This window comes from Tupaia chinensis, unplaced genomic scaffold (assembly GCF_000334495.1).
Source record: "Tupaia chinensis unplaced genomic scaffold, TupChi_1.0 Scaffold000085_1, whole genome shotgun sequence".
NCBI classification, from domain to species: domain Eukaryota; kingdom Metazoa; phylum Chordata; class Mammalia; order Scandentia; family Tupaiidae; genus Tupaia; species Tupaia belangeri.
This window is the reverse complement of record NW_006159547.1, coordinates 7,396,100-7,408,543: the sequence shown is the minus strand read 5'-3', so window position 1 is coordinate 7,408,543 and position 12,444 is coordinate 7,396,100. Positions and strand designations below refer to the sequence as shown.

Below are 12,444 nucleotides of genomic sequence, written 5' to 3'. Positions count from 1 at the left end.
GAAAAGAAAAATAAAAGTGTCTGGGTCAAGCAAAGCCTATCTGCAAGCTTTCATCTGGGTTGAGATCTACAGCTTAAGAAGTAAGTGCAAAGGCCTTAGTTTGCTACTGCAAGACTTCCAAACCATCTTGAAACTGTCTTCTAAAATTAAGTACCAGTAACTAAGAAAACAAAACAAAACTACTCTATCCTCCCAGGATATATTTCCTGCTAAGTCTTACTTTTTTTTTTTTAAGTGTTTTCTCATAGAGTACATGTGTTTACTAGAAAGACAGAGAGATAGTGAAAGGGAAAGTGAGAAATAAAGCACTGGGAGGATGGTCCTGCTGCAATCCCTTCTATTCCATTCTCTTCCTGGGATTTTGGGCACACGTGCACACATGTCCAGTGTGATTGTCAAGCTGCCAGGTCCAGGACTTGAACCAAGCTTGGCCATGTGAGAGCCCGGCACCTTAAACACTATGCCACCTGTGGGTCCCTCTATGTCCCACTGCAACAACCAGTTCAAATGTTACCATGTCCAAAGTACACTTATTGGAACACTCTAGCTTTTGGGAATATCTCTTTCATATTCCAAAGATCTTACTTACTATATGTCAGGTGCAGTCCTAGGCATTTCATAAGCATCCTTCATTCCACTCAATCCTTAAAAATTAATACTATCAATATCCTCATTTTATTCATGAAGTTATTGATGCCTTCTCAAGGTAAATGCCAAAGTGGATTTTAACTCAAGCCTGTATTGATTCAATGAAGAAGGAATAACGGGAAATTCATGTTTTGGTCATCTATCATGTGACAGGAGCCAAGGAAAAAATATGTTTTAAATTATTAACGTAACTCACAAGATCTTTACAGTATGGCTCTCTCCTTCCATCTCTTGATAATTTCCCTGTCATTTAAGGTTTTTGCCACAGAGCATGTGTGTTTGCCAGAGACAGACAGAGAGAGGGAAAGTGAGAAACCACCCCCACATATACCCAGTGGGTGTGTAATTCCTTCTTCTCCAATCTCCTCTTGAGATTTTGGGCATGTATATGCATGCACCTGGCATGATTTTCAAGCCACAGGGTCCAGGACTTGAACCATGGTCAGTCACATGGAAATACAGCACCTTAACCACTACACTACTTGTTGGCCCTATCCCTATCATTTCTTAAGCCCCAAGCACATAAGCCTTTAAGTTTCTAGAACAAAATGAGCACATCACACTTCAGGGCCTTTGCATATATTGTTCTTTCCCTGCAGCGTTCTTTTCACATGTCTAACCCCCACTTATTTTGATCTTAGTAAGCTTACATGGTTCTAAATTAACTGAAGTCATTTCCTAAAGCCCCCTTCCATAATCCTTCTTAAGACCTATGTCCCCCATTAACTGTTATATTTCATAGCATCTACTGAAGCTATAAATTGTTAGTATTATAATAATGCCTTTAATGTATGCATCCCTTGATGATGGGCAGCGAGTTCCTTCACTATCTTTCATCATTTTCTCTGTATTATACACACAGCAAGTGAATGACTGACGTCCTTTCATTCTTGTGAGCCATTTTCAAACTTGGCAGGATTAACCTACCTAACCTCATAGCTAGGAGATTTTGCTAGAAAAACCAACACTTTTTCTACTGATAAAGTGTTAACCAAGCTTAAATCATTTTCTTTTAGAGTTCCCTTTTGGTTTATAGTCACTATTGATTCATACTAAACTGTAAATTAAATAGTGCATGAGAATCTTATGAGGGCATGTTGCTTAAATAAAAATAAACTAAAATTGGATTGCAATGCTCCTACAGAAAGGGATAAACAGATGACCTAGAAAGTCAACAATGCTAAGGGGAAAATGAATTGCCTGATCTTTTAGGGACTAGAAACTAGATTTCCATTTCAGAATAGGCAGCAAAGTATCTAATTCACCAGGAGAAAATAACTAAAAACATCACTTGGTTGTTCCAGGATTAAAGAAGTTACTGGGATTTCTAATTTCACCTTTCATTGCAGTTCTGCACTGAAATCTAACAGATGCTTTAGTACCCAAAAAGCCAGGTGTCAGCAATATCAAGTAACCACCAAACTGATGAGAGGCGGTCCTTTCCAAGTTTCTAAAACACCTACACATGCAATTTGGATTTGTTTTTCAAATGTTTCAGAGATTACAGGACTGGAAATGTACTTTATAGGGTCCCTCACTACAATGGGAAGTCCTTGAAGATTTCTATTTCCATGTTTACACTATGGCATGTGTAAAATGCTGGGCAGTTTATGCCATTGTAAAAGCTACTGTGCAATACTACTTGTTTTGGGAGGCTTTTTGATAAGCTCATGGATTCTGAGGAGAGTTTATTTCATAAAGCAAATAGATAAGAGAGCAAGAGATGGCATATTGGTTAAATTGCTAGACACATACATGTTGAACCATAGTTTGAGCCCCAGACCTGGTGTCTTGAAAATCATGCTAGGCACGAGTATGTGAGTGCCCCAAATACTAAGAATGGAGGAAAAGGAATTGCAGTGTACCCATATCCCCTTAGGGGTAATATTTCAGTTCCCTCTCACTGTTTCTCTCTCTCTCTGATAAGTGCATGAGCCCAATGGTAAAAACCGTAAAAACACAGACAGACAAGTTTACAACAAAGAAGGAAAATTCCTCTTGCCTCTGGGAAGCCAAAGGTTATCAGAGATGGTAACTACATGTGTTTTAGCACCAACTAGAAGAGGACAACCAGCTATAACAATCCCTCCTCATTTTGCTTGAGGACTGGCCAATCAACATCCCCTTCTCCATGTCTAAGTGTCAATGAAAACAAGCAAAGATTTTTCACACCATTGTGCCTGTACACACTCAACACCTCCAAACGTATACATCAGTAAAGGTCAAACATATGTATCCTATTGTTTGAATATCACTTTTAAACTCATGCCAGCTTGGGACCAGCAGATGATATAATGGTTACATCATGGGCTTCTATATGGTCGACTGAGGCTTGTGTCCTGGACCCAGTGGCTTAAATTCATGCCGGACGTGTGTGCGTGTGTGCCCAAGATTCTGAGAAGAGAATGGAGGAGAAAGGATTGTGGTGTGGCCATCCTCCCTGGGGGGTGATTTCTCACTTTCTGTCTCTCTGTCTCTCTTTCTCTCTGGCAAGCACACACGCCCTATAGCAAACACCTCTCCAAAAACAAAAACCCTCATGCCAGGTGTGCCCTAGATCTAAGGCCAAAAAACAGACATTGGCCCTGTCCTTACTTTGTAGAAATTTGCTAACCAATCAGGAGTATCTTTAATTTGTATCTAACACAGTAATAGATTCAATATGGAATGAAGTTTAGGATTGGTCTGCTACCTCTGTCTGTCTCCCCACTCCTGCTCTGCCAGTCAAAATTCTTAGTTAAGTCTGGGACCAGCAGTTAGTTTAATGGCTATGTTGCTGGACTCCCATGTAATCGACTGTGGTTCGAGTCCCGGACCTGGTGGCTTAAACTCATGCCGGGCGCATGTGTGTGTGTGCCCAAGATCCAAAGAGGAGAATGGAGAATAAGGGATTGCGATGTGGCTATCCCCCCGGGGGTGATTTCTTGCTTTCTGTCTCTCCGTCTCTGTCTTTCTGGTGAGTGCACATGCCCTATAGCAAAAACCTTAAAAAAAAAAAAAAAAACTTCTTAGTAAGTCTGAAGCATGCTACAGATATAAATACTCTTCTGTAAAACAGGTAAAACTACATGATTTCATCAAGACAGGCACAGGATTATCAATTTGGTAATCCACCATGTACTGATTTTTTTTTTTTAAGTAAAAGGACACTTTCACAGAAGTTTTCATTGAAGAGATCATTTTATACACATGATTTTAGAAAACGCAGGTAAGCAACTAGAGATTACAAAGAAAAACATGTTATTAGGAAATCTCCAGGTCGTAAGTGTCTATTTCTTGGACATCTTGACCCTCACCTTTTCCACACTCCTCTCGGCCCTCACTGGCCCCCACTAACCTTCTTGAGTAGCTCCAACCTGTCCTTTTCTCTCCATTGCTTCTACCATTGCCTTAGGTCTGGCCCTCATTGGTTTTCACTTAGAATATCCTGGTGGTTTCTTCACTGAATTCTCTGCACATGGATGCACACAAAATTCGAGTTAATTATAGTACCATATTGTGTGATAGGCAAATTTGTACACTAAGCTTTGAAAACAAGGAAAGGAAGCCACGCATTCTTTGGAGAAGTGACAATCCATGTTTTGATCTGAGGAACGCTAGGAGGGTTTCTGGCTCATAAAATAATTGTGGTATGAGAGTTCGAAGACAGCTATTCTTCCTCTGGCATTTATGGGGTCTGCTATATACAAAACATTGTCTTAATCCTTTCTCTCATTCTTCAAACTATTGCCTTGTTTACATCTGAGGAACCTGCAGTGACTGTGAGAAGCAGAATTCAAACCCAGGTAGTCTGGCCCCAGAGTCTATGTTCTCCATTTCCATGGCTCCCAGAGAGCAGGGATATGTTTTACTCACTATCATATACCTAGAGCCTGAGTTGCTGGCAAGTACATAAAAAGAGTAGTAACCAAATACTACTGGAAAACAAAACTTGAGAGACAATGTGTGCTCAGATGCTAGAAAGAGCTCTGCGTAACACTCCCTAAACAATCAAGAGAACCGCATGGTGGGGACAAAGAACACGCACTTGCTGATTGCATTCCAGGTGTCCTGCTCTGACCTGGGATGCATTACGAACCTGACCACATTATTCCCCTCACTGCACTGATGAGCATTTTTTTCGTCAACTTTGATGGGAAACAGAACTCCTTGACTGACAGATGAGAGCAAATACACCATTTAAGGTCTAGACACAGAGGGCCACACTGAGTCTCATTCTGTATCCCTCACTGCCCTAGTAAGTGGGTATTCACCTGGGATAAAGCTGTTTGTTATAACAAGGGGAAATCTCACAAAGTTCTCAGAAAAATGTAAGCACACGTTTATTTGGGTGCAAAAAACATTTTGAAATCCATATACAAAGTATTTTATTTTTTGGTAATATGTACTTTTCATGAAGTTTCTGAATCCCTTCATATAAAAATATATTTATAACTACTTACAACTGCAGCTCCAGGAAGAAAACATGAATAATGTGAGTTCTACCACCCCCCTGGCCTTCTCTCTGGGTACTCCACGGCTTCCCCTACAAAACAGGTCTGTGGAACTAGTTCAAGCTACCTGGGCAGGGTGATTAAATCTCTTCCCAACCTGGGCCCTGACTCAAAGCCTCTCTCCCATCTTTCTAGCCAATAGTCAGTTGCATCCACAATCGTTAGTCCTGTTTGGAACCCTTCTCCTTACTTCAGGACTTTGAGAGTTAGGCCCTTAACTGAGAAGTTAAACCCATCGCTCCAAATCTTGCTTAGGTGTGACCTGTTACAACTTTGCTTAACCCTCTTCCTCCGGCATTGTGTGTCTGTCTAGTCATACTCCCCTAGTTTATCACATGGCTTGCCTTTGTTTTTGTGGGTCTTCCCTAGGAGACCGTCCCTGGAGGCAGGCTCTTGTTTTAGTCTCCCAAATACCCTAAGCGCCAAGTAAATCGCCGCTGTATGAGGAACTGGGATCGCAACAGGTAACCGAGTCCCTCAAGATGAGAAAGCAAGCAAGCCTTGAAAGTGAAATTAAACACAAATGGAAAGGTCTGAGCTCATCTCCAATTTGAATTTTCTTTCGCAATACAACTCCAGATTCCAGGTCCCAGGGACTTGGAGCCTGGGGGCGGGGGTGGGGTCCAAGAAATTAGGAGGGATGGGACCCGAGAAGAAGTCACTCACCAGCTGGTGGAAGGCGAGTGTGTGTTCTCTAGCGTTTTGGTCCAGGGCTTGTACCAGCTGATCTGCTCTGCAGCCTTGCCCCAGAACCTCTCGGGGTCGGCCACCGAGGCCGCGAAGTGGGTCTTGTACTCGCTGCCGCCTCCCGAGGACAGCGAACGACAGCTCCGGCCCCCAAGACCGCCCCGCGGGCCAGGGGCCACCAGAGCCCGGCGGGCTGCGCTGGCTCCCCGGGCCGGAGTGGACCCAGGCAGGGGTCCCCCGAGGCCCCCGGCGCCAGTGACTTTGCGACATTGCAGCCAAGAGGGCTTCATCGCGACCGACGGCCAGGCGCAGGCTGTGCTGCCCGCGGTCCCAGAGTGCGCTCCTTAGGCAATCGCCGGCGCTCGCAACTTCCTGGGGCCCGAGGGTAGCTAGCCCGAGGCGAGGGCAAATTCCAAAGGGAGAACGGGGCCCACAAGTTTGTGAGTCTCTCCACAGTCGCCGGGAAAAACCGACCTGGAGCCTCCAGAGAAGCAACAGGCTGGAGTGGGGGCTCCCGAGGGAAGGAGTTTCACAGCGTCTTGTTATGCAACTGCAAGAAATCCAACCCCCACCTGCATTTCCAACGAAAATCGCAGAATCTCCTCCCGATGTCGACACTCAAGTACTCCTAGGACGAAGCCAAAGTACCCAGCACGCTGTCGATTTTCAAACAAGTTGTGCACAGCTGCCCTGGTTTATCTTTGGGGACGGTGTTGGTGAGGCGGCGTCGCCTTGGGCCAGCAACGCTGGGTATTGCAGCCAGGTCCCTGAATTGTTTTGTTTATTTATTTTTAGCTCAGCTCAATTCTTGGTAATTAAAAACACCAGCGACTCCGGGAAAGATGACTCCAGGATTTCCGGACAACTGAGAGGGTAGGAGGAGTGGAAGGAGGTGGCACCCGCGGAATTGGGAAGAGTTTTGTAGGATGATTGACAACTGCTGGGATGAGGAGTCACCTGCTGACTGAATGCCCCTAGGAGCTAAAGGCAGAGAGCAGGAAGGACTCCTTGTATTCACCCCCTTCTAATTTGCCTCTTGGGAGTTTTTGTGGCCTTTGTTTTTTCTGATGAGGAGACCAAAGCAAATGTATAAAAGAGCTAAGTAAAGACGAAATGAATCAGAAAATTAAAAAGAGGACACTTGGAAAGTGAAAAGAAAAATTGGTCTGAATTATTGTCTTCGTTCATCATTCTTCAAGCTCTGTTTTGAAATTCATATGCAATCTTTTGCCTTAATATTATGCCAAACATATTCCGTCTTGACATGAAAATATTTGCAGCATTAAATATAAAGATGCAAAATATAAAATTTGAGGTGATGGGACCAGCAGATGGCAGAATGGTTACATCATTAGACTCCCAAGTAGTCGACCCCGGTTTGAGTCCCAGACCCGCCTTAAAACTCATACCGGGCTTGTGTGCATGTGTTCCCAAGATCCCAAGAGGAGAATGGGCGAGGATGGATTGTGGTGTGGCTATTCCCCTGGGGTTGGTTTCTTGCTTTCCGTCTATCTGACTCTCTGGTGCATGCACCCTATCGCAAAAAAATCTGTGTCTCAAAAAAAATTGAGTTGAGAATTAGAATACTCTCTGACCCTGGGATTAAGCATAACCTGAGATACTGTAAACAACCCTGCTGGAGAAGAATAAGGCAGAAATAAAGGCTAACCACAACAGAGGTATGTCTAATGGAAAACAGAGGTTTCTTTAAATAACCACCTCCTAGCCCTGTGTAATTGAGAAATAAGCACTAGATTTTTTCCAGATATCTGGAGTCTACTTTATTCCCTCCAAGTTTTCACGTAATATCTGCAAAAGGCAAAAGGCAAAATACACTGTCACCAGAGAAATGTATAAAGCCATTTAACTTCTTGGCATCCTCCTCCCTCCTCCTCACTCACTTAATGGTACTTTCCAATATATAAATTTCTCTGGCCCCATATTAACCCCCACCATATTCCAGTGATGTCCAGTTTAGTTATTTATTTAATGAACATATGAGCACCCACATTGTGCAAGTAGGGTTTGTTTGGGAAGGTATGAAAAAGACTCAGAAAACTAGTTATGGTGTCTAGTGTGTGTGCACATTGTGCTGGATACTTTTAAAAAAAGTTAGCTCTTGTGACTCTCTTAAGATTACTAAGTGGGAACTATAATCCTATGTTTACAAGTGGAGCTTGGAAATGGATCTACTTGTGAGACCAGCAGTTAGCATAATGGCTATGTCACTGGACTCCCATGTAGTCAACTGCAGTTCAAGTCTCGGATCTAGTGGCTTAAACACGCCAGCCGCTTGTGTATGTGTGCCCAAGATCTCAAGAGGAGAGTGGAGGAGAAGATATTACAGTGTGGCCATGCCCCCTGGGGGTGATTTCTCACTTTCTGTCTCTCTGTCTCTCTCTGTCTTTCTGTAGTGTGCATGCACCCTATAGCAAAAACCTCTCAAAAACAAAAACAAAACAAAACAAAAACAAATAAACAAACAAAAAAAACCAGAAGGGACCTACTTGCTAAAGGCCATACAGTCAGGGCTCAAACGTGATTAATGTTCGAGCTTCAGATCTAGGATGCCTTAAATCACAGGTGAGCTGTGATACTGATCACCTCTACCTCAAGGTAGAGGGTGTGGGGACAGTGCACTTCAGTACTGTCTCTCTGGAGTACTGTACTGTATCAACATTATCATTTTCTCTCTGTGCTCTGCCTTGAATAAGGAAGAGAAATCTGACTACAAATCTATCATTTTCACATCAGGCTGATCATCTTCCTGCTTTTTTTTTATAAATGTAGATTTTCTGGAATATATTACAAATTAACTACCTATATCCATTCTGCTCCCTTAAGAAACACCACCAAAAAACAAACAGGGCAGTGGTGGTGGTGGGAAACCTACAAGAACAAAGAGAACAAGAAAGAAGAAACCAATTAACAGAATGAAATGAAGTCGGATCTGTGCTGTATAACTTAAAAGGGGACATGAAAACCTGAATTTAACTGTTCGTGGGGAAAAAGGGTTTCCTTCTTTAGAAACCTGAACTGTTGGGACCAGCAGATGGCATAATGGTTTTGTTGCTGGACTTCCACATAGTTGATGGCAGTTCAAGCCTCAAACCCAATAGTTTAATACTCATTCTGGGCACTTGTGTGTGCATGCCCAAGAGGAAAAGGGACTGCAGCATGGTATCCTCCTTTGGGGAAGATTTCTCACTTTCTTTCTCTCTGTCTCTCAGGGCAAGCACATATGCCTGACAGCAAAACTCTGAAAGAAAGAGAAAGAAAGAAAGAAAGAAAGAAAGAAAGAAAGAAAGAAAGAAAGAAAGAAAGAAAGAAAGAAAGAAAGAAACCAGGAGTGTCTCAGGATTTGGAGACTCAGGGTTCCTCTAATGGTTCAGAAGGAATACCAGGGTTTAAAAAACAGAAGGAATGATTAAACCATATGAGGAGGGTCCAGCAGATGATGTAATAGTTACATCACTGGACTCCCATATAATCAACTGCAGTTTGAGTCCTGGACCCAGTGGGTCTCAAAATCCTGAGAGGAGAATGGAGAAGGGACTGTGGTGTAGCCTTCCCAGCCCCTCCCAGGGGGGAGGGAGGAATGATTTCTCACTTTTTGTCTCTATCTCTCCTGCAAGCGCACATATCTTATAGCAAAAATCTCTCTCTTAAAAAAAGAAAAAGAGCAATGAGTAGATTCTCACATGGCCAGGTGAAACCACTTCCTCTGGAACTATCATTACATCATCATCTCCTCCTTAAGTAGTAATATAGACTAGATTGTTAATATAAGCTCTGCTTCAGGCTAAGAGGAGGATGTGAGTAAAGGCAAGATCCAGCAAAGCAAGGAGTCTGGTTAGAGAACATGTAGCCTAAGGCACAGCAATATAGGGCAATAGGACTAGAAGCTGCCAATATAGTGGGTTAAGAGGTTAAATAAGGGTCAAATGCAGGGCAGGGCCTGAGGATAAGCCATTGGCCTTTAAGATACCAAAAGCTTCTTGATTGATCACTAAGCTTATGAAAACCTTAAAACCATTAGCCATTGAGTCTGTTTGAATCTTACTATTGCTCCTTATTAGGTGTGGAAATTTGAAATGCTTACTAACTTTCCTACCCTGAAGTTTCTGAGTCTTCTGAGTCTGTAATCTGAGGCTGTTAGTCTTTTTTAGTCTTTTTTTTTTTTAAATGTGTCAGCATTTTATAAATTTTATTTACATTTTTTAATACATTAAATCACATTATTTAGCTTACAGGCTGTTATTCTTACCTCACAGGATTATTGTAAGGTTTAAACCTGTGTCAATTGTTTAGCATTAGCGCTGAAGCAAGCCCAGGTCATTTAGGACGGCAGCCAAACCTGTGAACAATCAGCTCCCCCAAATCAACAGTGAAAAGCTTCAGCCTTCCTGGACTTGGCGGCTTGCTTTCCCACTTTCTCTCACTCTGTCCCTCTCTGGTCAAATTAAAATAAAAATAAATAAAGTTAAATAAAATAATTCTTAAAAACAAAAAAGCTTCAGCCTTGGCACCAGCAGATAGCGAAATGGTTATGTCCCGGAGTTCTACCTAGTCAACCGCAGTTCAAATCCTGACTCTGTGGTTTAAAACTCACGCCAGGCAGGCATACCTAGGATCCCAAGAGGATAATGGAGGAGAAGGGATTGCTGTGTGGACATCTCCCTGAAGAACGATTTCTCACTTTTTGTCTTGCTGGTGAGTACACATGTCCTACAGCAAAAATCTGGTTTCATTAACATATCTCAAATTTTATAATCAGAACAGTTCAAAAATTATTTTAAAGGTATTCATGTACATGTTTTACTATTTCAAAAATTAAAATTATATTTTAATTAATTTGTGAGACAGGGTAATCACAATGTATTTAATGCTATGCTAATAGTCCAACTTTTTAATACATGATGTGTAGAGTATGTCAACATAGTATAATTGATCTGTTTTCAAGATGTCATTTCACTACCTTAAGCAAGCATCCATTGATAAGATTATCTGAGAGATTATGTGAGATTCACTTTCTCAAAAATGGAAAGCAACCTGATGGAGAGGGTACTGAGAACAGGTAATTGAGGGACTAAAGAGGTATGAGAAGATGCTCAAGAAAGCAAGAGGGGAAGGAGAAGGAAACTGAAATCAACATCTAATGCCTAAGGAAAAGATATTGAAAAATAGGAAAACAGTGGAATTAGAATGAAAAGAGAAAACAGATATAGAAATCCCATTACTCTATTTTCTTGTACTTTACACTTTTGCCTAGTAGTCCTCATTAATACAGGCTAATCTTTTTAAAGAAAGAGTACAAGTGATTAAAGAGTACATAATTAAAAAAATACAGATTAACCTAGTCATACCCCTGGGGAGATGGCCACACTACAATCTCTTATCCTTCATTCTCCTCCTGGGATTTTGGGCACTCATGCGCATGTGCCTGGTATGATTTTCAAGTTGTCTGAGCCAGGACTAGAATCTTGGTCAGCCATGTGTGTCCAACACTGTAACCATTCTGCCACCTGCTGGCCCCCATGGCTTAAAAAGTTTTAAAACATCTCAACTAAAATGGCATATTTTACCAAAATCATAAACTTCTACTTTAGACCTTTCCTCATTTGCCTATATAGTAAAGGTGGAAATGAAGACAAAGAGAAAAAGACAGATTAAAAATGTAAAATAATTAATATTCAATGGCTAGGAAGATGCTACAACTCCAGCTCATTCTAGCAGACAAAGAGAATAGGATATGGGATTCATCCACCAGCCTTATTTTTATTTCTGACAAAAGAAAACCTAAAAATTATTTCTCTTAAAAGTTTTTATTTCTTGGGACCAGCAGTTAGCGTAATGGCTATGTCGCTGGACTCCCATGTAGTTGACCGCGGTTCAAGTCCCGGACCCGGTGGCTTAAAACTCACGCTGGGTGCATGTGTGTGCGTGCCCAAGATCCCGAGAGGAGAGTGGAGGAGAAGGGATTGCGGTGTGGCCACCCCCCCAGGGGGTGATTTCTTGCATTCTGTCTCTCTGTCTGTCTCTGTCTCTCTGGCAAGCGCACAGCCCTATAGCAAAAATCTCTCCAAAAAAAGTTATTTCTTGAATTTGACAAAAATTTGAAGGGAACAACCTAGATAAATATTTCAATAATTTCTTTCAAGTTCTTGGGCTTTCTTTGTTTTTAATTTTTTTTCCCTTTGTAGAGCAATAGGGAACAAAATCTCATCCATGTAGTAGTAATGCTACTAATACTTTTATCAAATCACCAAAATCCTTGACAGGTAATTTTAATTATTCTGCAATGATAATTCCTAAAGGATTATCTGTTTCTGTAGTATTCATATGTCAATATCTATAATAATACTTTAAATAGGTAAGAAATTATCTCCTCATGGTAACAAATTGTGAAAAGGAGAAGAAAGGGCAATCAGGCAGTGTGATGGTGAAGGCGCCGGGCTCCCACGTGACTGACCATGGTTGAAGTTCTAGACTTGGCAGATCGAAGATCACTTTGGGCATGTGTATGTGCATGCCCATAATCCCAGCAAAGAATGGAGGACAAATTATTGCAGCATGGCCATGTCCCCTAGGTTGTGATGTCTCACTTTCCTTCTCA

The 12,444-nt window shown here is 41.9% G+C and overlaps 1 protein-coding gene across 4 annotated transcripts in view; it reads right to left on the bottom strand.

Moving 5' to 3' along the window:
• The window catches only part of ACSS3 (acyl-CoA synthetase short chain family member 3), a 212,445-nt gene extending 205,965 nt beyond the window's left edge, over nt 1–6,480 (bottom strand). For 3 of the 4 annotated variants that reach the window (XR_003548467.1, XM_006142870.3, XM_014585714.2), the window contains exon 1: nt 5,808–6,242. Coding sequence is in view for 2 of the 4 variants with exons in the window: in XM_006142870.3 (XP_006142932.1) it covers nt 5,808–6,118 (311 nt within the window). In the remaining 2 variants the exon portion in view is untranslated. Of the gene's footprint in view, nt 1–5,807; nt 6,243–6,400 lie in introns of those variants that run through there. The other variant, XM_027769723.1, reaches the window with a different exon arrangement.
• Between the last annotated feature and the right edge of the window lie 5,964 nt (nt 6,481–12,444).